This window comes from Acanthaster planci, linkage group LG09 (genome assembly GCF_054643075.1).
Source record: "Acanthaster planci isolate LZ-2023a linkage group LG09, COTS_SCS, whole genome shotgun sequence".
NCBI lineage: Eukaryota > Metazoa > Echinodermata > Asteroidea > Valvatida > Acanthasteridae > Acanthaster > Acanthaster planci.
In genome coordinates, this window is record NC_141785.1 from 19,533,015 (window position 1) to 19,558,242 (window position 25,228).

The 25,228-nt window shown below is 41.9% G+C and overlaps 2 protein-coding genes across 2 annotated transcripts; both read left to right on the top strand.

Annotated features, from left to right (window-relative positions):
- The first annotated feature begins 3,494 nt into the window (after positions 1-3,494).
- On the top strand, positions 3,495-10,837 carry LOC110989842 (uncharacterized). The gene is made up of 12 exons (XM_087141225.1): positions 3,495-3,540; positions 4,222-4,402; positions 4,748-4,861; positions 5,268-5,413; positions 5,682-5,755; positions 6,131-6,269; positions 6,863-6,967; positions 8,014-8,175; positions 8,995-9,028; positions 9,436-9,581; positions 9,875-10,275; positions 10,787-10,837. Exons 1-12 carry the CDS (start codon positions 3,495-3,497, stop codon positions 10,835-10,837), a joined length of 1,599 nt encoding a protein of 532 aa, XP_086997351.1.
- A 1,927-nt stretch (positions 10,838-12,764) lies between these two features.
- LOC110989892 (adhesion G protein-coupled receptor D1-like) lies at positions 12,765-24,890 on the top strand. Its single transcript, XM_022254590.2, has 13 exons — positions 12,765-12,861; positions 13,370-13,610; positions 14,067-14,190; positions 14,441-14,505; positions 18,264-18,390; positions 19,116-19,219; positions 19,705-19,804; positions 20,270-20,420; positions 20,992-21,058; positions 21,724-21,790; positions 22,539-22,624; positions 23,435-23,603; positions 24,193-24,890. The coding sequence occupies exons 1-13, from the start codon at positions 12,789-12,791 to the stop codon at positions 24,349-24,351; spliced, it is 1,533 nt and encodes a 510-aa protein (XP_022110282.2). The 5' UTR covers positions 12,765-12,788; the 3' UTR covers positions 24,352-24,890.
- Positions 24,891-25,228: the final 338 nt, after the last annotated feature.

Here is a 25,228-nt window from a genome sequence, read left to right on the forward strand (position 1 = left end):
AGTTCGCTGCGCCTTGTTGGGGCGCGGGGCGCTAGCGCTGGGCACAAGGACTGGACGACATTGATGTACCCCTCCCCTCGTCCTAATTATCAGTACTTCGACTGCTTGTTGTCTAGTTTTCCCAAGAGGTGCCTGTGTAAAGAAACATGCTGACAACACTTTGACACATTGTCAATGATCATGACTCATGATCACTAAGAGACACGTTACGGCCTAACATTTTCGTGATGCAAGTGTGAATTTTGTAACTGTATCTTACCCCCGTTATTTTTAATAACTGTGAAGGTAGATGAATCTCGTCGAAACAATACCAGTCCCAAAAACTTCGCCTTCCTGCTGATTTCCAGTAGGAGCGTGTAGGTTGCGTACCATGCTGAGTTAATTAATACACTTTTTTTTCTCTCATTTTTCTTTTTCGACAAACACCTGAACACAGTGGACAAACCTCAGCTATGTATTTTAGAAAGGGTGTTGTTAGTTTACATCAACAGTGTCTTCAAGAAGGCGACACGGCGTGCATTATTAAAGTGAGTGTAAACAAAGTTGCTGTGTCCAGGGTCCATCATTTAATAAAAATCAATCGAAATTCCCATTTACTTTCTGTGGGAGCTTAATTACTTCAGCAGGGAACCTTCCTCGTTCGTTTTCTCTGCTAATTATCAACCTCATACGCGGGGTATGACAATTAAAAACGATTTTGGACGGTGGTACGCACTGTGTCAGACAGCAATTGGAAGGCAACATTTCTCAGTCTTCAGTCTGAAACTCACTGACGATAACCGTCGTTCCGTTGCGTCTCCGAGTAAGTTTTAAGTGCAACAATGTGCTTTATCGTTGGCTTTTTGGCTATACTGGTGAGTATGTTTCATTGCGTAAAGGTATTTTGAATGGAAACCCCACTTCTTTATTCAGTTTTATTTATTTTTTTGTTACTATGTGTATTGGGACGACATTCTAATTCTAAACAAGGTAGCAGCCGATAAGTGTATTATTTCTTTATTCAGCAAGCTGTTGAAGCTGGAAACAAGTTGCTTGGAATATCAACGGGAATTAATGTACATCTTTCCATGAAGACACGCTTTCGTTAACTCCTTCTTCACATTGGAGGGGCTCTGTGTAGATGCAACAATTCAACCTTTTTTTTCTCTCTAATTGACGGCACGTCTAGCTTCTTGTTTTGTTTTGTTTTGTTTTGTTATTATTAATTTTTTAACAGGGTTTAGGGAACAAATATACTTCTGCTGCAAGTTTGGTTATATTCTGTGCGGAATACGGAAGGTGTTTTCTGTTGACAAAAATGACATTTTTGGGAACTGAAATATTTTGCGCTTAAAAAAAAAGAATCTGAAGATCTTGATCAATCGCGGGAATGACAATGTCTCTCCAGCCCATAACTAGGATTGTTACTGCGCGTTTCAAAATAGAATGGTCGTATTTAAAAAACAAACAACCTAACAAACAAACAAAACAAAAACACTGGCAAGATATTGATTGATATGTGGATATTTTGTTTATAACGAATTACCCCATGCGTTTATTATCTACTTTTCTTATCCTGGTCTTTCATTTATGATCTACTGTCGTCGTCCTGACTTTGCATTTATAATCCGTTATACAGCTGAAAGCGCCCCGATTTTGATTTAAATTTCTGCAGCCCGTGGCATTCTGCAACTTGGACCCCTAATTAGCTTCTCTGTTGACCTCATGTGCTAAGAGGTTGGGGGTATGCAGTTTTGGACAAAAAATTCACACACATCTGGTTGAAAAAAAAAGATAAATTTTCCTCAAGTTTCGCTACTCCACTCATTTCTACCAACGTTTCTTTTTTTTTTTAATGAGGACAGACAACATGGGTCTCTACTTAATTAACCCTGCGAAGTGTGAACTATTGCATTATACCTCCAAGTGGGAGCGTGACCCACTGTGAGTCACACTGTTAATTAGGTAATTAAGCACTATACATAGTATTTTTTTTCTGCTTCTATGTCTACCTTTCATCAATATTTTGTCAAGTAAACACAATGGAAAAGGGTATTCCACCCCCCCCCAAAAAAAATCTCACCGCTTCGGCTGGGCCAGGTAGAGCCATATTGTGCATGGTGTATGCATCAAAATAAAACACCCACAGGCAAATGTATAATTCATATTTATATCTAAAAAAGAGTACAAAATCCAATTTGTGAATACCCCAATTCCCCATTTTTGTTGTTGTCGGGAAGGGGATCACATCTCACGGTCGCAGTGGACCTCTTTCTGAAGTGTTTTTGAACGACAATAAGGAGGTAAATGTAAATTTTCACAAAATGATTTTTCAGAAATACTAATATTTTGAAATATAATAAATGTCTGTCTCTACTTCCATTTGAAGCACACACTATGAACATTCAATGGAGACACAACTTATCTGGACTCATAAAGAAAAAGTTGGCAAAACTATTCCAAACAGCGAAAAAAGTTGAGGACAACTGTTTTTCTAAAAAGTGTATGTAAACTTGTTGCCCTAAATGTATATACCGGTATTGTTTGTTTGGTTGATTTCTTTTTGTTCACACGTGAAGAATAAAAGGCAAAAGCGATTTTTGTTGAGGGGGGGGGTTAAGGACTATGATTTTGCTACACAGGCTTTTCCAACACTCATTTGGCGTGAGTATTTTGAAATAGGCTTCGAACTGAAATATAGCGAAGTATATCTGATTCCCTGAAAACATCTCAAACTGGAGGCATTCTTGTTAGAGATTTCGAAATAATCTACATGTTTCTAGTTTAATGGGCTTCTATCCACATCACAATTTCCCTCACGAAAACTAAAGCCAGAGCAATACGCGCCCCATGTTTGTTATTTTATGGAATTGATCATAGTGCAAAATAAGCTTCGGTCGAAAGATTTTGCTCACTGTTGAAGCTGCCGTTCTACCTGTCGTCACAGTCGCTGGACAAGAATTCTTCGGAACCCCGGGTCAAAAAGTGTACAGGTGTAGTTCTTGTACCACATTACGCCATGTGCAAAGAAAAACTACCTCGACCCCGATTGGTGGAATGTTAAATAAGATGCTAATTTTATGCTGGTGTGGAAATCCGACGGCTGTTGCAAAAATTGTGGCTTCGCAAGTTCGAGTTTGATATACAGCTTACTACAAGTGAATTGGGCAAACGTATATTATTAATTCTTCTTTAACCAGAACCTTCATTCTCCTGAAAGCACCTTATAAGAGATCAAACTCCACTTGAAAAGATGGAGACTCTACCAATAGGACATCATGTCAGGCGCGTCGAATTTGAAAGCTCACTTGTTCAAAAGTAGACGGAAAAGGAGGCCACGCAGAACGACTAGCGTCGTATGCATATTATGCTTCAGAAGTGTGCAGTGCGTACTTTATGCGTTCTGAGCATAGGCCTAATATGCATAAGACGAACGTCGTCGTGCGTGGCCCTTTTCTTTTCTAAAACCTTGTTCAAATCTTTCGTCTGTCCAGGTCAGCTTTCTTGGGTGGATCATGCTTGGTCAGCTGCCGACGGTAGAGGGCAGTTACCCCAACCAAAGTAAGACGACCCACGAATTGAACGCACTCAAAAAACTGTGCTTATAATACTGTAAATGGGTTGAATGTTAACTTTAGTTTAGTGAAACTTGAAGCTTAATTTGATGCCACATATTTGCTGTTACACAACTAAGAGCCCCCCCCCAAAAAAAGCATGTCAGTTCTATGACATCGGCGAGGGCGTGTGTGTGTGATGGGAATAGCTTAAAAGTAGCTGTTCGAACCACTAATAAAACACTGCAAAACCATTCTCCTTCATTATTTTGTAAAAGTAATGATAACAAAAACATGTCCGGGCGAGGAGGGGGCATAGCATCTACCGTGCACCCGAACCGCTATTGGAATTGCTTACAATAACAAGGAAGGATCACGAGTCAAATTTTCTTGGTCAGACTTTTTTTGTGGGGGGTGGGGGGTGGGGGTGGACCCCAAAATTGGCCTTTTTAACATTTAACCTTTAATATCCTTTCTGAGAGGTGAAGTTAAATTCTAGGCCTTTCACTTGCACTTGGAAGGGAAACGAAGTAGCCAAAAATTCCTTTCTCTCATTAGTTTAGGAAAAACAAATGAAGTACACAAAAATGTCTTTCATCAGTTTAGGAGAAAATACCCATTTTCGGGGGAAGTCCCCGTCTGCCCTTACATAATAAAACAAATGTGTTGACTGTGTTTTCTTCTGCAGATACCGGCTGCATCAGTTCTGGGGAGGTTCAAGGACAATCTTTCAACGGACACTGCTATTTTGCTGTGAGGGTGTGGGCTGGTTCACAGATAGCAGTTACCACACAGAGATGTAGCGTTTTTGGAGGGGCAATGCTATTTTGGACTAACAGGGAGGAACTTCTTTTCTTCCTGTATGAGGCGTAAGTAAAACTTTTCTTGCAAATAGGGCAAGATGGGGAGGGGAAAAGGAATTATCTCTCTCTCTCTTTTTATAATTTTGTTTTGTTTGTTTTAATTGAAAGTATCTTTTTTAAAGGGGGATTCAATCTTCTGCCGTTGAATAAAAAGTGGACGTGTTTAGGAAATCCATTTTGCCGCCTCTCGACCCATGACCTGGATACACCAATGCCTGGATGGAATTTGAACCCAAGTGGGAAGGCGTGAAATATTTTCCTTTGTGAAAAGGACTTCTACCTAATTCCCCATGGTAGTTGTTACTCCTTAGGCCCAATGTTGTCTCCCCGTGATATCAATATTTTCTGCAGGAATTCTTTCAGTGACGGGGATGGGATTTGGACAGGGCTGCATTACAGCACGGGTTCCTGGTCTTGGTATGACTCTGAAACAACTCTGTCAGACAGTGACTTGCAGTATCTTATGTAAGTAAAACACAATTAGTTTAATATTTTTCAAATTTACAAAATGCATCACGCGAACACTTTTTTCAAGAAAATGTTGTTTTGCCCCATGAGTTGGGCTATCTGTACTTACATATCCTGTTCAATTGTTTTGAACAAAGGAGTTCTATCCAAAACAATTTCCAGTTATTCAACAACTTAGGTGTAGAACGTATAGGCCTAATGTTTAATTTTCACTCAAATAGCTTAAATTGTGCAAAAAAGTAAAACAACTATTGTGAAAGCACAGAATAGAATTCCTTGAAATAAATAGAAAAATGAATGAAACTTCATTCCAACAACTGAATGAACAAAAATAAATAAATCAAAGTAGCAGACAATAAACTAAGTTTGGATTTGTTATTTATTTCTTTATATGTCAACATAGACCAGGATTTGACAACTTCCAAAACCTAAGCGGTGACACTATGGACAAACTTCTTCAGCTACATTACAGTGACAACCGTTTTATGTCAGTTCTTGGCAATTCCATGGATGTTACCAATGAATATGTCGGGTGTAGAATGAGACAAGGTGAGTTGGACTGTATGAGTGACAACCAATACAAACATCGATGATGTTTGCACTGGCAACAGGGATGAAAGGGCTCGTGCAATGTCATTTTCTTTTTGCGCACTTCTTGTGAATGTTCCTAGTCCACAGAAAGAGTATTTTTAAGCCAGTTGACAGATATGGCAAATGACATCCAGTTTTCCTATGTAGTTGTGTCTAAACTGACTTATTTTCTTTACATTAACATTGAGGCTTTTTACCATTTTTATCATTTCTTGAATGCATAAAGTTAGCCAAACATACACCCATGCCTTCTTGTACTTCACCTTGGACTTTGTCTACGTACGAGCTTACGAGAGCTATGTAAGTAACAATAATTGTGCTGTCTCTACTACTTTTTAAAAAGAGTTTGTGATGCCAAAGAAATTTGAGTTTGCACTTTGCAAAGCATGCTGCGTGTAAATCTGCGGTTTATGGTGAACCCTCGATTTTATGTTTTGTTGTTGTTTTGATTCTTTAATTGCTGTTTATTTATTTGTTTTTGACAGAACGGTGACTAGTCACAATGCTATTTGATGCATGCTGTTTATAGCTAGTAATCAGCTGAGTTTTGCTGAGCAAAGCAGTACCTCCCAACACACCTCTTCCCTCCTCTGTCCCTGAAGCAGAGCTGGAATGTTGAGGAGGAGCAGTTCAGATTCATTCGTATGCTCTTGCTTGGATTCATTTTGTCTACAGACCACCGGCGTTGTGGGATCTTCCCTGGCCAATGCAAGTTTCTCCACTGGGTCAGTTCGCTGTTACGACCAGCAGAAGGGCAATTCCCTCCGAATTAGGGCCGGGGAGGATTCACCATTATACTTTGGAGACTTTGGAGGTACATGGGCCGTGCCAGTGCTGTGGAAAAAAGAGGGAAAAAGGGAATTTAGTCTGGAATTACTTTCCTTACAGCTTTAAAGCACAGTTAGATGTAAACCTTAGCAAAATCCAAAATGAGAAAACTGTAATTGCATTGTCTCTTCCCCAACAAATAATTCAAACCCCATTCTATAAATACAGAAAGGATGCAGCTTAAAAGTCAGCCCATACTTCAGGTCAATATGAAGGTGCATTGACTTTGACATCTTGAAACATTTGCAGCAAATTCTCCAGAGTTAAAATGTGTCCAATGTTTGTGAATTCACAGTGCTAATTTTTTATTATATGTCACAAATGCTTGAATTCATGTTCGCTTGCCCACCAACTATGATTGAATGTTTAGAACTCTCATCTCGAGACATTTTTGTATAAATCCAGCAACCTAGATAAAAGAAAAAGATGAATGGATGACACCCACAGTTTCAAAATTTGAGTGGCCAAAATAGTTGGACACTGAAGCTCTAAAAGCTACAGCTTGTGTGTGAGGCTGTTATTAGTTCTATCTGTTCTTCACAATTGTTGACGGGATTTATTCACTTTTTTTTGACCTAGGTACTTGTGTGAGCAATACTTCCATGTGCACCAATGGTTTCACTTTAGCTTTCTGGTTTAACCTTCAAGCGAAACCAAACGGCACTGAGTACTACATGGACACAGGTAGATCAATGTTTTCCCTTCCATTCCAACATCATTCCATGTGCAAGCCTTAGGGGTGGTATCCCTGGCCCCAGTGCATTTTCTTTCTGCATTAGAGCTTACAGTGCTACAGTGCTTTAATGCAGGACAGGATTAAAATGAATGTACCACGTGCAGGTTAATCATTTTGCAAGAAGAGTTTTGCTATTGGCTGACATTTTGACGTTTCATAACTTCAATCCCCTATTTATATCAAAAGTCTAAAGGGAGTGCATCACAAATTCAAAATTTAATAGAAAACCGATAAACCAACAGACAAGTACAAACAGACAGACAGACAGACCGACCGACCGATAAACAAACAAACAAACAAACACCCCAACAACCCAACCAACAAACAAACAACCCAACAAACAAACAAACAAACAAACAAACAGACAGACAGACAGACAGACAGAATGCAAAGACTAGGGGGACCAACATACATGCAATGAACCAATGATATAGACTGTGATCGGATAAACGAGTTAAATAAAGATGCAGTGCTACAAACGGGACAGTTGATTGTTCTTGAAAGAGCTATCAGAGGAATGTGATTTGATAGACTTGTCTAGTCCATTCCACACACACAAAATGTTCAATGCAAAGGCACTGTTTTCAAGACACAATTAACAGCCAGGGCCCAATTTCACAGAGCTTAGTAACAGTTGGCAAAAAAATTGTGCTAACCGTAGCAGAAAAATGTGCAAACCTTGAGCACTATTTCACGGCTGTGCTTAGCATGGTTATGCTAACAGTTGTGCATGCACAGAGATTTCTATTGTTCGGTCACAATAGTTTCAGCTAGTTTAAGCAAATATTTCCTTCAAGGTTAGTATGCCTTTGGCTGTGCTTACTACTATACCAGTCTCCATGAAATACGTGGAGCCTGTGTTAGCATGAAATTGTATGCTGAGCGGTGCCGTGAAAGTGGGCCCAGATGTTTAACAGGCGTGCTTGTTCAACACAGGTGCATGAAAAATGCTTTCTCACTCAGTACACCGTGTTTGATTTCACATGCGGAACAGGTGCCAAAGATGGTGATTATGGTCTGGCTGTATACCATGCCTCTGGCAACGTGATGTTTGAGGTGAAAGTCGGTCAGCTCATGTATGGCAAAGTTCTGGGAATTCCAGAGGACATCCCTGAGAAGCAGTGGACGCACATCATCATGACATTTGACTCAGGAAGTAATTATGGTCGTGACAACCTCCACTTTTGGTCGGTTGGATCCCTTCATTGTCAACAGATAAAGAAATCACCTAATTGGTTAACGCAGCAGGGCATAAGCTTCCCTATTGACCGCCAGAAAATGAGATATACTGACCTTATAAGGCAATGCACATAGTTTCAGTTGGACCGTAAGAGAAATATAGAATCACTCTTGTTGCATTGTGTTCATATGAGGCCGCTGTAAACAAAGTCAAAATGGCAGCACCAGTCACAAAGTTTCAAAAGCACCACACATAACATTATATAAGTACTCACGTAGGATTAAGGATTAAAACTCTTCATTTGTTAATGAATTATGCTCCCAGTTACTCATTTATTTGTTTTCTTTACTAGGTGTTGATGTTTATGTCAACAAGATTTCGCCATTTACCCTCAGTACAGCAAGTTTTGGCCGTTTTACACCTCAAGACTCCTCAACTAGCTTTTTAGTTGGCTTAGGGTAGGTGCAGAATGGTCGTTAAGAAACAAAATTGGATTTTATTCAAATCAGACATTTGGGGGTACTTTATATGTGTTTTAGTTAGATTTGTATTCGAACATTACAGGGAGACGCTGTTTGGATTGTACATGTTGTATGGGGACACAATACGTAGAGATTCAGTGCTTGGCGAGACAGCATTGTGATGGAAAGTTTCAACAGCCTGAAGAAGGCAGCTTGTTTTCAGTAGTTACAACAGGCATCCACAGTGTGTTAAGTTGCGGTATTGTGACGACTTTGTATGTGAGATCTGAGCAGAGTTTGTGACCCACTCACACGTTAATTGATCTCTTATCAGGCCCAGTGCCAAGGGAGGGGGCTGGGGCCCCCTGGTGAGCAACTGCCCCTGATTGACAAAAATCATATGCATCTGAACTGTTTTTGTTCTTGTGATGTTCCAACCTGGCTGGTACTGTGACCCCCCAAAATGCCCAAAGCTGGCGACAGGGCTGTCTCTTATTCAAAACAGGATTTCAGATTCAAAGTCATAGCACTACCGATGTGCAACCGTATTTCAAAAAGCACAGCCAAATTAGACATCAATATTGTAGTTCAGACCTCTTACGACCAGCACAAGACCTCCAGTCTGAATTAAACTCACAAACTTTTCGAATGAACTGCAACTAAATCCTTCCCCGTCACTGTTCACCATGTTACTTGTGAATGGTCTTGAGATGGTCTCGGCTACAACACTGAAAGATACTGCAGCTGTGTGTCTTTGCCATTCGTATTGATGCAGTGGAGATGCAGTGTATGATGAGATTGCATTCTGGGAGAGAGTTTTGGATGCCACTGAGCGAGACTTGATCTACAGTGATGATGACTTTGCTAACTCCAATGTGACCGTTAACATCACAGACTACCCTGATACCTGGAACCAAACTTGTAAGTCAACGTGTCATTGTCACCCAATGTCAAACCATGTCAGACACACTGAGTCACCAGAAAAATTTTTTTTTAGCCTGTGCGTGCTCAGGTATCTCAAACAAAAAAGATATAATGATGTAAAATAATGTTCAAAATCAATCCCTTCACTATGTTTTTTTTCCAAAGGCATAAGACACCCTCTCAATTTCAAAGCCCACTAGCCTGTATGAGTACAACAATAGTTAAGACTATCATCTCCAGCTCAGCACACAGGTGATTCAAAAGGTGATAAATCTTCTATATTTTTGTAGTTACTGTGGATGCCCCTGATATGACAACGGTGGTTTTAGAGACCGCTAGTGAAGAATCAACAACTGAAGAGGAGGGCATGACTACCATCAGGGCAGTTGTCCAACAGACTACACTCAGTGCAACCACACCTGATATTCCATCAACTAAAATCCCTACAACTAAACCAGATGTTCCCACGACCACAGCCACTGCAACCACAGATGTTCCCACGACCACAGCCACTGCAACCACAGATGTTCCCACGACCACAGCCACTGCAACCACAGATGTTCCCACGACCACAGCCACTGCAACCACAGATGTTCCCACGACTACAGCCACTGCAACCACAGATGTTCCCACGACCACAGCCACTGCAACCACAGATGTCCCCACAGCAGTGGAAACGGAGACAACAGCTGCAAGTCAAACATTGAGCAGAACTGGCAAATTAACTACAGATATTGCAACCACTTCAGACATTTCCACAACCAGTATCAGTGCAACTACAGATATCCCAACAATAACTGACAGCCACACGACCAAATCTGCAACAGCTACAAAAGACAGTGGATCGTCTACTACCCAAATGGAAACATCAACCCAAATAGTGTCCTGCTCTGGCAAAACATCATCCACAACTAATAAAGCAACAACTCCTAGTGAACCACACAATTCACGAACAAGTCAGAGGTTATCCACAACTGACAGCAAGAGCACAACCAGAGATCCACAAGTGATTCTGACATCCACACTGCATGCCGCAACAGCAGCAATAACCGATTTCAGTGACCAAGCCACAACAGCTTATACCGAGTCTCCCACTGAAGACTCAGTCCAAGCAGGTACTGTTAGTGGCTCAACTCCAGTGGACCACACAGCCGATGCGGGAGTGTCCCAAGTATCCACTAATGCCATTTCAACTCTCTCAGAAACTACTCTTGAGACTACCGTTCCTCAAACACATGGATCAACAGAAGTAGTTATTGTGGAAAACCCAGACTCTGGTACCTCAACTACTATCCCGAACTCTTGGTCTGCAGCAGAATCCACACACACTGAGTTAACAACAGTTTCCTCTGCATTAGAGACATTCACCCCAAATTCAGCACCATCTGATTTGCCCACACCAGCGGTTTCTTATTTGGAGACAGGTGCTGGGACAACTCTGGATTTAACAGCAAAACAGACAAGGAAGGAAAGGACATTTACAACAACAGACAGCGGTGTGTCAACGCTGTCTACGGTAGACAGTACTTCCATTGCACACATAATCAGCCCATCAGTACCACTTACTCCATCTAAAGATTCTGCTAGTCAGACTATTTCAAGTTTACGAAATTTGGTAAGTTCAAATCTCAGATGTCAAACAAGATTCTGAACTGCTCTGTGAATTACTTGTAATTAAAATTAACTTTCAGACTGAGCTGCTCCATAAAGTACACATAGGACCTACTGAGGAACATTACATGTCTCAACGCTGGTGCATTAAAAACATGTTTTCTAGGATTGATAACTTCGTAAAGGGGCATTGGTAATACCATTCCCTAACACATGTCATCAGAGTAGCTGAGTTGATTTCAAGATGTAGAAATACAAATTTTCATGGAAACATTGAGAATATTTTGTGCTCTTCACAGCAGCTAGAAATTTATCTTCAGCTTGGATTCTCACATTTAGGCAGTGGCAACTCAAAATTGTTTTGTCCATAATTCTGATGACGTACCATTACTGTACATTATTTAGGTGAACACTACACTCCAGTCTGAGGGAAGCATTGACAGCCAAACAGCAGCACTGCTTTTCAATTCGACGGCTGCATTGGCAGACTACAGCACAGTAGATGCAGATGATGGCAGTGTATTGGCTGCCTCAGCAGAGGTCTACATTGAGCTGGCTAGCCTTCTTGTCAAGTCGTTTGATAATTACAGCGTGGAGGAGGCCACTGAAGTGGTTGCAGTAAGGTTTTGGAATTGCAGAATGAATTGGCACTGGTCACTCACTAAAACCAGTCCTAAAAAATTGTGATCATGCGACCCCGACTTCTCAGGACTGTCAAAGTTCATGTAGGAATAAACCTTAATCCCCTCTGACCTAAAAGTCTACTTTTCTTACTTTATACCCTCCATTTTTATATTTCCATTTATAATGAAGTTCAACGGATTAAAATGTTACATTCAGGATTCTTTCCTCATCAGACATTGTGAGCCTCAGCACGACTAAACTGTAACAATTAGCCCACAACTCCTCACTGAACTAAATGAAGGCACAGAATAGTAGTAAAATGAAATAATTTCCTAATCTCCATTGTGAATCCGATAAGAATACAGGAACCAACAGCTTTACATTACATATCAGAAAAACCTGTCCTGTAATATGCCAGACCCTTCCCGACCCCATATCAGAAACACTTCTGACTTTCTAGCTATGTACCATTTCCAACTGTTTATCCCACCAGGCCTCTCTGAATGTGGTCGACAACTTAGTGAACCCTAAGAATACAGAGAAATGGTCATCTGTAAGTGTACTTGTTGATGCATTTCTGCTAACAAATAACATATTTAAATGGAGTTATTATCTCTATCAGTGCAAATAAATATGTGCTGTACACTCAGCCCTGTCCAAGAACCTGTTAGGAAAGCAAAATTTCAGACACACAAATAATTGCTGGTTATAAAGGTACAGTTCAATAATTTGTTGTACTCTCCGTTGCAGCCAGTCAAGCATTAGTTGTGCTTTTGTCTGTAAAAGTTATGAAACATCTACAGTGGCTACTGGTTAACTCATGCCACCAATTTATTGGCCAAAGAAATGTGAACATTTTGACAAAAATTCATTTAAAAAATTGGGATAGACAGGGAGTGAGCGCACATTCTTACTCTCTTTCAGGTTGGGTCAGGTGTAGTAGCACAGATTACCCAAACAGCTGAGCTGATGGCTGTCAACTTAGCCAAGACAGCTAGCAATGTTACCTCGGACTCCATTGTACTGGCTAGTGAGAACATCGGTATGAACGTCCGTGATCTTGCTACAGGAATTTATAATAGTGGATTAAACAGTTTTGCTGTCAATCGGTGCTGTTAGTTCTTTTCAGTTATATCAATCCAGTATGAGTGTTTTTGAAACTCGCCTCCAACAAAAAACAAATCCGACAACCAGCATGATACACCGTACTCCAGTCACGTGTCTACTTTTCTTCTTCGTGACATTATTTACTCTTTTACATCAAGCAGCTCTAGACCTCAATCTGATGGGTTCCAAGTGGGTCAGTAGCTTCAACAATCAATGAAAGGAAATTTTTGGAATGACACGTTGACCCAGCCTTGTTCATAAATATACTACGGGATTAGGTTATTTGTACATAATAGAATTCAGCAGATTTAGAAAGGGTCCCGATAACAAGGTCAGGTTTGTGCTTGTAGTATCATAAGAATCCCAATTCAAGACCTGCCATAATTATGGCAAGAATGTTAACCTATTTTAATTAGAGGCCATCTATGATTACCTTTATTCAGTGACCGTCATAGACTTTCTACAGCTCACCAATGCATCGGCTGAGTACACATTTCCCAAGATTGCTTCGGATCTGGACGGGGCTGCTTTTTCCATCCCACGAGCTGTGTTTGACACCCACGATGCCTCAGCTGTGGTCACGCTGCTCTACCACACACTAGGGCCCCTGCTGCAGGACAAGATGGGGCCTGGGGAAGACACTGACAGCCAAGATGAAAATGAAGAGGAGATGGAGGTGGAAAGGTACTGTGGAAGAAAAGAAAAGATCCAAATATAGAATCGACCATGACAGGGTGATAGTGTGGGCAAAGGTCTTCAAAGGTCTCAAGAACTCAACATGGCTTTCAGCTATCCATTGTTCCCCATCATTTATAATTAAGTATTTGCAAATAAAGTGAAGAGAACAAGGGACCTTTATTACTCCTCTGCTCTGCCCTCTGATGTCGACGTAGATCAATTCAGAGGCACACTTTACTTTATAAAGGCAAGATATTCGAGTAGTACACAAGAGCTTTGTTTTACAGCAGTTATTTGACTTGCACTTGGAAAGTTCAACAGAAGGGTACTTTTTGAGTCAAGAAAGAAGTTTTTCTTGATGGAAGTGTTCTTCAGAGAGAAGTTTGACCTTTAAGGGTGGGCAGTGAGGTGCTTTTTAAGCTGCAGTGACAAAACACAGGGATGTTTGTATTCTTGACACAGTGAATCAGAGAATGAATTGACAAGGTCTGTGGTCGGCAGTAAGGTTATCTCTGTCACACTGGTACCACCTTTGAAGACCTCTTTGGAAAATGCCATCCAGTTTGGGTTTCATCTTGATCCAGAGGTAACTACAATCATAAGATTACTGTGATTTTTAAAATATCTGTCAGCTAACTTGTGAGGGTGGCAATGTACAGAAGGTTCACAAGAAAGTTCAAAGCACTGACATCTCTTTCCGTTGTTTTTAAAGAAGTCTCCGTTTATTACATTTCTATCTTTTATTCTGAAGAGTGTTTCTAAGGCCGATCCTTTTAGCTAACAGAAACAGTTACCATCTCACACTTGAAAGGAAATGATTTTTGTCTTGTATGCAGTTATGGACCGCGCATGCACATGGGGAAACAGAAAAAATGTGCTCTTTCTGGAATTTCTCTCTGTCGTAAGTTTTCCTCCTTTGGGTTTAAATTGAAACTAAAATGGAAGTGAGAGTTGTTTAAAAGGAGTACAAAAGAGTAAGTAATATGTTGAAAATGGATTTTCAAATTTGGCACTTGTGTGACCATGCTGTGGCATGAATGCTCCATCACTGTGACAAGGGAGGCAACGGTGCAGTTCACAATGCGCGCACCGTCACAGTGACAAGGGATGAGTGACACAGAATGAGTGCACCGTCACAGTGACAAGGGATGAGTGACACAAAATGAGTGTGCTGTCACAGTGATGAGTGGATGCAACAGTGTGGTACAGAACGAGTGTGCCGTCACAGTAATGAGGAATGCAACAGTGTGGTACAGAATGAGTGGGCCGTCATAGTGATGAGGAATGCAATAGTGCAGTATAGAATGAGTGGGCCGTCACAATGACAAGTGGATGAGTGCGCCATCACAGTGACCAGTGGTTGCAACAGTGTGGTACAGAATGAGTGTCCTGTCACAGTGACAAGGAATGCAACAGTGCGATACAGAATGAGTGCGCCGTCATAGTGATGAGGAATGCAACAGTGTGGTACAGAATGAGTGCGCGGTCACAGTGACCAGTGGATGCAACAGTGCGATACAGAATGAGTGTGCCGTCATAGTGATGAGGAATGCAACAGTGTGATACAGAATGAGTGGGCCGTCATAGTGATGAGGAATGCAACAGTGTGGTACAGAATGAGTGCGCCGTCACAGTGACCAGTGGATGCAACAGTGCAATACAGAATGAGTGTGCCGTCATAGTGATGAGGAATGCAACAGTGCGGTACAGAATGAGTGCGCCGTCATAGTGATGAGGAATGCAACAGTGTGGTACAGAATGAGTGCGCGGTCACAGTGACCAGTGGATGCAACAGTGCAATACAGAATGAGTGTGCCGTCATAGTGATGAGGAATGCAACAGTGTGGTACAGAATGAGTGCGCCGTCATAGTGATGAGGAATGCAACAGTGTGATACAGAATGAGTGGGCCGTCATAGTGACAAGGAATGCAACAGTGTGGTACAGAATGAGTGCGCCGTCACAGTGACCAGTGGATGCAACAGTGCGATACAGAATGAGTGTGCCGTCATAGTGATGAGGAATGCAACAGTGCGGTACAGAATGAGTGCGCCGTCATAGTGATGAGGAATGCAACAGTGTGGTACAGAATGAGTGCGCCGTCACAGTGACCAGTGGATGCAACAGTGCAATACAGAATGAGTGTGCCGTCATAGTGATGAGGAATGCAACAGTGTGGTACAGAATGAGTGCGCCGTCACAGTGACCAGTGGATGCAACAGTGCAATACAGAATGAGTGGGCCGTCATAGTGACCAGTGGATGCAACAGTGCGATACAGAATGAGTGGGCCGTCATAGTGACGAGGAATGCAACAGTGTGGTACAGAATGAGTGGGCCGTCATAGTGATGAGGAATGCAACAGTGTGGTACAGAATGAGTGCGCCGTCACAGTGACCAGTGGATGCAACAGTGCGGTACAGAATGAGTACGCCGTCACAGTGACCAGTGGATGCAATAGTGCGGTACAGAATGAGTGTGCCGTCATAGTGATGAGGAATGCAACAGTGTGGTACAGAATGAGTGTGCCGTCATAGTGACGAGGAATGCAACAGTGTGGTACAGAATGAGTGGGCCGTCATAGTGACGAGGAATGCAACAGTGCGGTACAGAATGAGTGTGCCGTCATAGTGACGAGGAATGCAACAGTGTGGTACAGAATGAGTGTTCCGTCATAGTGACAAGGAATGCAACAGTGCGGTATGGAATGAGTGCGCCGTCACAGTGACCAGTGGATGCAACAGTGCGATACAGAATGAGTGTGCCGTCATAGTGATGAGGAATGCAACAGTGCGGTACAGAATGAGTGCGCCGTCACAGTGACCAGTGGATGCAACAGTGCGATACAGAATGAGTGTGCCGTCATAGTGATGAGGAATGCAACAGTGTGGTACAGAATGAGTGCGCCGTCATAGTGATGAGGAATGCAACAGTGTGGTACAGAATGAGTGCGCCGTCACAGTGACCAGTGGATGCAACAGTGCGATATAGAATGAGTGTGCCGTCACAGTGATGAGGAATGCAACAGTGCGGTACAGAATGAGTGTGCCGTCATAGTGATGAGGAATGCAACAGTGTGGTACAGAATGAGTGGGCCGTCATAGTGACAAGGAATGCAAAAGTGTGGTACAGAATGAGTGCGCCGTCACAGTGACCAGTGGATGCAACAGTGCGATACAGAATGAGTGTGCCGTCATAGTGATGAGGAATGCAACAGTGCGGTACAGAATGAGTACGCCGTCACAGTGACCAGTGGATGCAACAGTGCGATACAGAATGAGTGTGCCGTCTTAGTGATGAGGAATGCAACAGTGTGGTACAGAATGAGTGCGCCGTCATAGTGATGAGGAATGCAACAGTGTGGTACAGAATGAGTGCGCCGTCACAGTGACCAGTGGATGCAACAGTGCAATACAGAATGAGTGTGCCGTCATAGTGATGAGGAATGCAACAGTGTGGTACAGAATGAGTGCGCCGTCACAGTGACCAGTGGATGCAACAGTGCAATACAGAATGAGTGGGCCGTCATAGTGACAAGGAATGCAACAGTGTGGTACAGAATGAGTGCGCCGTCACAGTGACCAGTGGATGCAACAGTGCGATACAGAATGAGTGGGCCGTCATAGTGACAAGGAATGCAACAGTGTGGTACAGAATGAGTGCGCCGTCACAGTGACCAGTGGATGCAACAGTGCGATACAGAATGAGTGTGCCGTCATAGTGATGAGGAATGCAACAGTGTGGTACAGAATGAGTGCGCCGTCACAGTGACCAGTGGATGCAACAGTGCAATACAGAATGAGTGTGCCGTCATAGTGACCAGTGGATGCAACAGTGCAATACAGAATGAGTGTGCCGTCATAGTGATGAGGAATGCAACAGTGTGGTACAGAATGAGTGGGCCGTCATAGTGACGAGGAATGCAACAGTGCGGTACAGAATGAGTGTGCCGTCATAGTGACGAGGAATGCAACAGTGTGGTACAGAATGAGTGCGCCGTCACAGTGACCAGTGGATGCAACAGTGCAATACAGAATGAGTGTGCCGTCATAGTGATGAGGAATGCAACAGTGTGGTACAGAATGAGTGGGCCGTCATAGTGACGAGGAATGCAACAGTGCGGTACAGAATGAGTGTGCCGTCATAGTGACGAGGAATGCAACAGTGTGGTACAGAATGAGTGCGCCGTCACAGTGACCAGTGGATGCAACAGTGTGGTACAGAATGAGTACGCTGTCACAGTGACCAGTGGATGCAATAGTGCGGTACAGAATGAGTACGCCATCACAGTGACGAGGGATGCCACAGCATAGTACAGAATGAGTGGGCCGGCCGTCACAGTTGGATGGAATACTGTGCTGTCACAGTGACCAGTGGATGCAACAGTGTGGTACAGAATGAGTGCACCGTCACAGTGACCAGTGGATGCAACAGTGTGGCACAGAATGAGTGCGCCGTCACAGTGACCAGTGGATGCAACAGTGCGATATAGAATGAGTGCGCCGTCATAGTGAGAAGTGATTCGCAGTGTACAATGGTACAAGTGTATCAATTAAACAAGTGTGTTGATGATTTGATGAATGATGCCAGATTAGTAAGATGGTAAAGTCATAATTTATAACTTGTGTAATATTCTCAACTGAGGTTTTGTCCCCAATTAGGAATGAAACTAGTGGTGGGTGGTCGAATAAAGGTTGTCACCTAATCTCAGACACCGAGACCTTTGTCACATGCAGCTGTGATCACATGACTAGCTTTGCGGTTCTGGTGCAAGTCGTAGACATTGAGGTACGCCGGTGTTGAGGACAAGCTGTCACTCCTCATTTGTTCCCTGAGTCAAACTCGCAGACTAAACATCAATACTCAAACTTGTGTCCTGCCTAAAACAAATGAAGGAACATCTTGGATGGAAACGTGGACCACATACTGTTCCCAATCAGCTCAAAATTTCCAAATGTTTGTCCATGTAGGTATGCTAGTATACACACAATACAGGTATACTCTTCGGAGAATGACCTCTTCCAGTGCAGGAACATAGATCATTCATGCAAAACTGCACTTGCATGACCGGATTTCATAATGGAATAGCAATATGCTTTTGAAGTGGCCCGGTCATCCCCTTTGTTAGGAATGGATGATGGAAGCGAAAAGGAGTACAGAATATGTTGTACATCTCAATGAACAGTTTGGACAGAAATATCTAATAACAGCAGTTCCTATTACCACAAATCGGTCACTTGGGAGACATTCCCATAGGAATGTGCACAAACTTTACTGTCCCATAATTCAATATTCCCTAATCCGATCTTAACCAAACTTTGCATGTTTTCCTTTTAGACCCTAATCTATCATCTCTCAAAATTTCTACACTAAAATTTTCCTCCTTCTGGTAGTTGGGTCACTTGGGAGACATTTGAAATGTCTCCCTAATGACTGATGTCTCCCTAATGTTGAAAAATTTACCACAAAATGTCTCCCAAGTGACCTATTTGGAAATGTTCCTCTTATTTTAGATTTCTGAAGAAGATAGTCATGCACTGAATGTGATCTCCCTTGTTGGATGTATTTTCTCCATCATTGGTACATTTCTGACATGCTCAACTTACTTGTTTCTCAGGTATGTTGTGTAACATTGTGACACTTGATGAAAGTGGCACTTAATGAGCTTCTTCACTCCCTAGAAATTGGATCAAAAATACCTGAAATAGAAATGTCAAATTTTTTCTGTTGTAATCATCAGCGAAAAAAAACAAACAAACAGATACACACACTAACACACACACATAAAACAAATTTTGATGGGGAGACCAAGGAAGAAAAAGTGGATCTTATGAAAATATGCGTCGTATGTGTCAAGAGTAGCAACTCAGCCACAGTATGTAACACTGATCATCTAGTCAAAGCCCACTCCTACGTTCTAAGCAGGCTCAGACCCTAACGTAGCAACAGCATTCCATGAAGAGAGCATGCGGTTGCCTTTACACAAACATTAACAGAAGAGGCAGATACTTGAAGAAGGAAATCCAAATTGAGCCTTGGTCTGATCAGAGCCTGATATTCGTGCAGCTCCAATTTAAAAGATGTCTTCCTTGTTATCTCCAGAATGACCTCAGAGCGAACCCTGATCCATTTCAACCTGGCCGTTGCCATCATGCTCTCCCAGGTCACATTCCTTTTTGAGGACTCAACAGAAAAAGGAACGGTCAGTTAGTTTTTTTTTCTGGTATTTCTTGTATGGTAATCCAATTTGGTAATCATCTTTAAACTGGTGGGACCAACGTAATTAAGTAATTAATTGCAACCAATGGCTGGTTTGATTCGTGAGCATTCTGGCAAATCTTCATTTTCAAGAGCAGACATAGCCTTTGGCTCCAATAAAAATGGTTGTATCAGAAAGATATGCCCCATTGTTCTTAACTGTCAGGCAGTTGTGTAACTGAGTGAAATTTCTCAGGAGGCACCTGGGGTTGCAGACAGTTTTTCAAGGGGGCACTGAAAGGAAAAAAGAACGGTAGCTTCTTCAAATGTGTGGACTGTGCACATTTCAAATGGGAGATGGGGGGGAATGGACCATTGCTGGGAGACATATGCCCTACCTCCCCTGGTGACCACCCCACCCACAATGAAGCTACTGAAGTGACATGCCTCCCTTTCCACGTTGCCTCAGGTTGGCTGTGCCGCTCTGGCCATGGTCCTGTACTTCTTCAACACTGCCATCTTCTGCTGGATGCTGATCGAGGGAGTGCAGATCTACTTCCAGGTCATCGTAGTCTTTGTCCATGCTGAGCGGCTCAAGATGTACATCCTGCTCGGATGGGGTGCGTACGACGACTCAGAATTAGGATAGATCAGGAAAAAAGCATCATCAGTGATTGCTGAACTAATAATACAGCTAACATGGGGGTTTGCATTGTGTTTGGAAAGTATGTATCTGAACCCACTGTTGGATAGCCTCCCCCTCAAAGACGTATGTAAACACCCCCCCCCACAACCACACAATGTTCATTCCACTGCTACTGTGATCTGCTTTTACTTACATGGGTCTTCTTCACTACCACCAATGCCCATCCACCCACACAAGTGTGCACTTGCCACAAATCAAGGATACCACATTGTTATCCTTTGTTCAGATTTCAACTTTCTCTGAAGGGCTCTCACAGGAGGGGACTCTCGCCCAATCAGAGACCTTTCCTAGCTTGTTCAGTGGTCATAACTAAATGCAGTAACATGCTCACTCAACATATCCATCCAACCTCACCCATCCACCAACCAACCAACCACCAACCATCAATTAACTACAACTAAACCACCTCACAACCACCAATGATCAATCGACCACTAACCCCAGAACACTCAACCCAAACTACTGACCCTGTTTAAACACTTTAGGCTTTCCTCTGATTTTGACCATCATCACCACGGCAGTACTGTGGGAGTCGCTGGGCATGCACGGCATGTAAGTAGACAGACATGCTGAAATTTCAATAGGGAATACATGCTCAGTCTGAAATATAAACATCAGATTGAAACGGTAATGAATCATGATGTTTAAGGCAAATATATGCACTGTGAATTCCCATCTGGTGAAAATGTGATCAATAGGCTGTATTCATGTGTTGGCCATCTTGAATTGACAATGAGGTTAAGATCTCATTTTTTTGAACCTGAAAGTAAGAATAGTGGCAATAAAATAAAGTTTCATTGCAGATTACTTATGTCAAGTTATATTTGTAAAAATTCAAAATTTGTGATAAGTTTATATCCAAATGTTTAAAGCAATAATTAAAAAAATGACAGTGAGGCTTGGAACCCAAAATAGTCTGACACCACCTCATATAACAGATTACACTTAAATATGAAAGGTTCAGGGATTAAGATCAAAAATGGCTTCCCGTGGAGAAGGTCTCTTTTGACTTAAATGCCCTTGTGATTCCAATTTGACATTCATTTTTGCACATTAGATACTGGTCTTAATATGTGGCATGTAAGCTGCTTGGTTGATGGCAGTTATGCATTGAATACAAATCCATATTTGTTACTGGCATTTCTTGCACGTGTTCAGGTGACAAATAGGAGTGACTGATTTTCACATTGTGGTTTGTTTTTTTTGTCTTCTTAAAGATGCTGGCTGAGCATTGTAGATAACTCCATCTGGTTTTTTGCTGTGCCAGTCATTATTGTCATGTTGGTGAGTATTCGTACTTGCTTTTTACGAGTGTCAAAATCTCTTAATTTCATTTGGCCTTTGATGCATGTAAACTGTTTCCTGAAACCATTCACGACTGTTGAAGAGTCCGTTCATCAGATGCAAAAGTGGACCCTATCAAGAGAGTTGTCTCTGACTTTGTACGGCTTCATTTTGAGCTCCACACCGAGTAAGACTGCCAGAACGTAAGCTGAAACATTTTTGGCATTGGATGTTGCTGTAGCAACATTGATCTGCATTGAGCCAAAGGTGTCAACTCAGCAGACTAAATTCAGGAAAGTTAAGCTTGAGGCCATAGCAAACTGAGATTTGGAAAAAAAAAAATCTGGCATGCAACATTAAATGTGACCCATCAATCCAAACATCAGGCTGATCAGAAGTAGATAGTTTTGATGTTTGACAGTTCCTTTTCTCCTACTGTTAATTTTCATACTTCAAAGCAATCCAAAGCAAATCTTTTGCCTGCAAAGGGTTTAATTGGTAATTACAGACAATGAGGTTCATTGTTCTTGATTACACTGGTATTGTTTTCTCGATAAAGGGGTATAATCATTCAACCTTGTTTTTGAAAAGGTTGATCACAAAGTAATGCAACAGCACATGAGTGCAAACGTGGCTCACAGTGGAGGTGCTTGGTCACGCCTCTTGTTTTCCAATGGACTTGAAGTCTTTTTCTTGGTGCAGCCCCAAGACTAAAACTGAAGGTTTCCTTCTCTACTTTGGCTCTCAGATTAATTACTACATTCTGGTGAAGGTCACCAAGGTGATTGTTACTCTGACAAAGGCCCAAGGAGGTAGCAAGTTCAATCATGCAAAGTAAGTGGCTCGTTTCTTTTTAGGGGGGGGAATGATTGGAATCCAAGACCAGCAAAAGGGCAAATAGGATGATTGGCAGCTATTTGGGACTTTGGAAAATAAGTAGTAAAGTGGTTCCATTCAAAATAGCTGGGGGTGGAAAGATGGACACAACTTTTAAAAGCAGCCATTTTAGAGAAAGCCAACCTTGTTCTAGTTTACCTGTTAATTCAATAACCTTTGATATTTTATCTAAGTTTCTAAAGAAATCCTGTGTTGTTTGACTGCTATTCAGTTTCTGTTTTATCTTTCTGTTTGATTAACTTAATATGTTTTAAATTGTTTGAAATTCATTTCCATTAATTTTTTAAAATTTTTATCAGGGCCCTTAATGAAATCAGTTTTGCACTGACAAGGCTACCCTGTTGAAATAAAACACAATTCCAGACTCAACCCAAGAATTAGTATATGATGCTGTAATAACAGACACAAGCAAAGTGAAATCAAGTCAGATCCAATGGTCACGCAGGTGCTTAATTGTGTGCAAAATTAGTCTCACCTTGAATTAAATTGTAGTCTGTACACAAACCATCAGAGTTGTAGTCAAGACCTCTCAAGACCATCACAAGACCTCCGGTCGGAATTCACGTCACATGCAATTCAAACGAACTGCAACAAAGCATTCCATAGTCTGTTCGTCCTGTCATGTACAACCGGTCTTGTAATGGTCTCAACAACTTTACTGAAATTCATGTAGGGGAATTTTTTCCCTAAAGAAGCACTGTACCTTTGGACATAATTCATGAAATGGTCACTTTCATGAAACTCTAGGAAATCCACCAAGGCATCCATCATGCTCTTGCCTCTTCTGGGGTGTACATGGGTATTTGGCTTTCTGTGCATCTCGCAGAGCACCATCGTGTTCCACTACCTCTTTGCCATCTGCAATTCCTTCCAGGGATTCTGTCTCTTTTTGGCTTACTGTGCCTTGAGCTCAGAGGTAAGTACACTGACACGGTCAAGTCGCTTCATTGCAGATAGATATATATATATATACACATGTATATCCCCCATGATAAAACATAACTCAAAGGTACCTATGTATGAAGCATTACCATTAGTGGAAATACAAAATGGATTACATCCTGGAGAAATATGTTAATTTGAATCTGTGTCGTGGGCATTCAAATGTCGTGTACGACATTTAGAGATATATGATGTATTACAGCCTGTAAGTGTGAATTCATGGCCATAATTTTCTCATTTATTTGGGGGGGATGTCTCTCTTGAGAAAAACCAAATAATTTTCCAATTCTGGAATATTTTGACCAGTAGATGGGCCCAATGAATGCTTGACATATTCTGCCCTGTTCAATGCTGGAATTACACAAATGTTTCTGGCATGTCACGTCCTAAAATGTCAATTCTTAGACACATTTTGTCTTCTCCCCACTGCAACAGGAGAGTTGAGATTTTTTGCTCTGCACATATCACAGACATTTCTTCACACCTGCTTCCCATTCTTGGGGGAGTATGATTTTGACTATTCTGAATTGGAACTTACCCTTTGGAATGTCCCCTCACAACAGGTGCACGAATCCTGGCGTACAAAGCGGGAGAGCTGGAGTCTGACTCGCTCCCTCAATGCCCATCGCTCCAGCAAGGTATCGCCGGCAAGCAGAGAACAAGCCTGGGATGAGAATGCACACCAAACAGAGAGAACCTGCATGGACAAAGACCGGAAGTGATGTTTGAACAGAGTTCCCCCCCCCAAAAAAAAGCACAATAAACCCGAAACATCATGACGTCACGCTTTGTTTACATGTGCGCTTTCCTACAGGGAATGGATGGATCGCGTCTCACCTGACTACCACAGGAAAAGCACACATGAAAGCAAAGTGTGACATCATTGTTATAGGTCTTTAGGGGAGACAGTCTGAAGGGGATGAAATCATCCTGCCCAGAAAATAAATTGAAAGGGCACATCATTTGCTGTACTTATAACTTCTCACAGAAGATCCTGCAAGTTGGTTATTTGATTCCCCTAGCAAGGCTGCTGATGGGTATTTCTCTGGCTCACAACTCCAAATGCCGATGTCAAAGGGTGTACTAATAGAGGGTATGCATTGCTGGTGCCATGGAAACTATTCTTTCTCATTTTAGTTAGTTACCATGAATGCACAAAAGGTTCACTTGAGCCTTTCCTAGTGAAACAAAGCAGGTTTCTCTCCAATTCTGCCTTCATGCATAACCTCTGTGATCTGTCTCTCCAGCATTTATTGGATCAAGTGCCTCAAGATGCACATGTAGTTTGTAGCTTTCAGTGAATCTTCCATTTGTAAAATCAACAAAACTTTTGCTGTACACAGAGTGCTTTTTTTCTACCAACCCCTCCTTCGGCACAACGAAGAAAAACGTGATTTATTACTATCACTTGAGTGTTAGTGAAACTAACCAGCTGACCCCCTCCAACATATGGTTCACACTCGTAAAAATGACAAAAAATGGATGAACCCTGGTCAGAATATAAATTTTACCATGTCAGCCCCAGATGTACTACATGCATAAGCATTGGTAATGACAACTTTTATTTTGTTCTGGGGGTTATTTAGTCAGATTAAAATG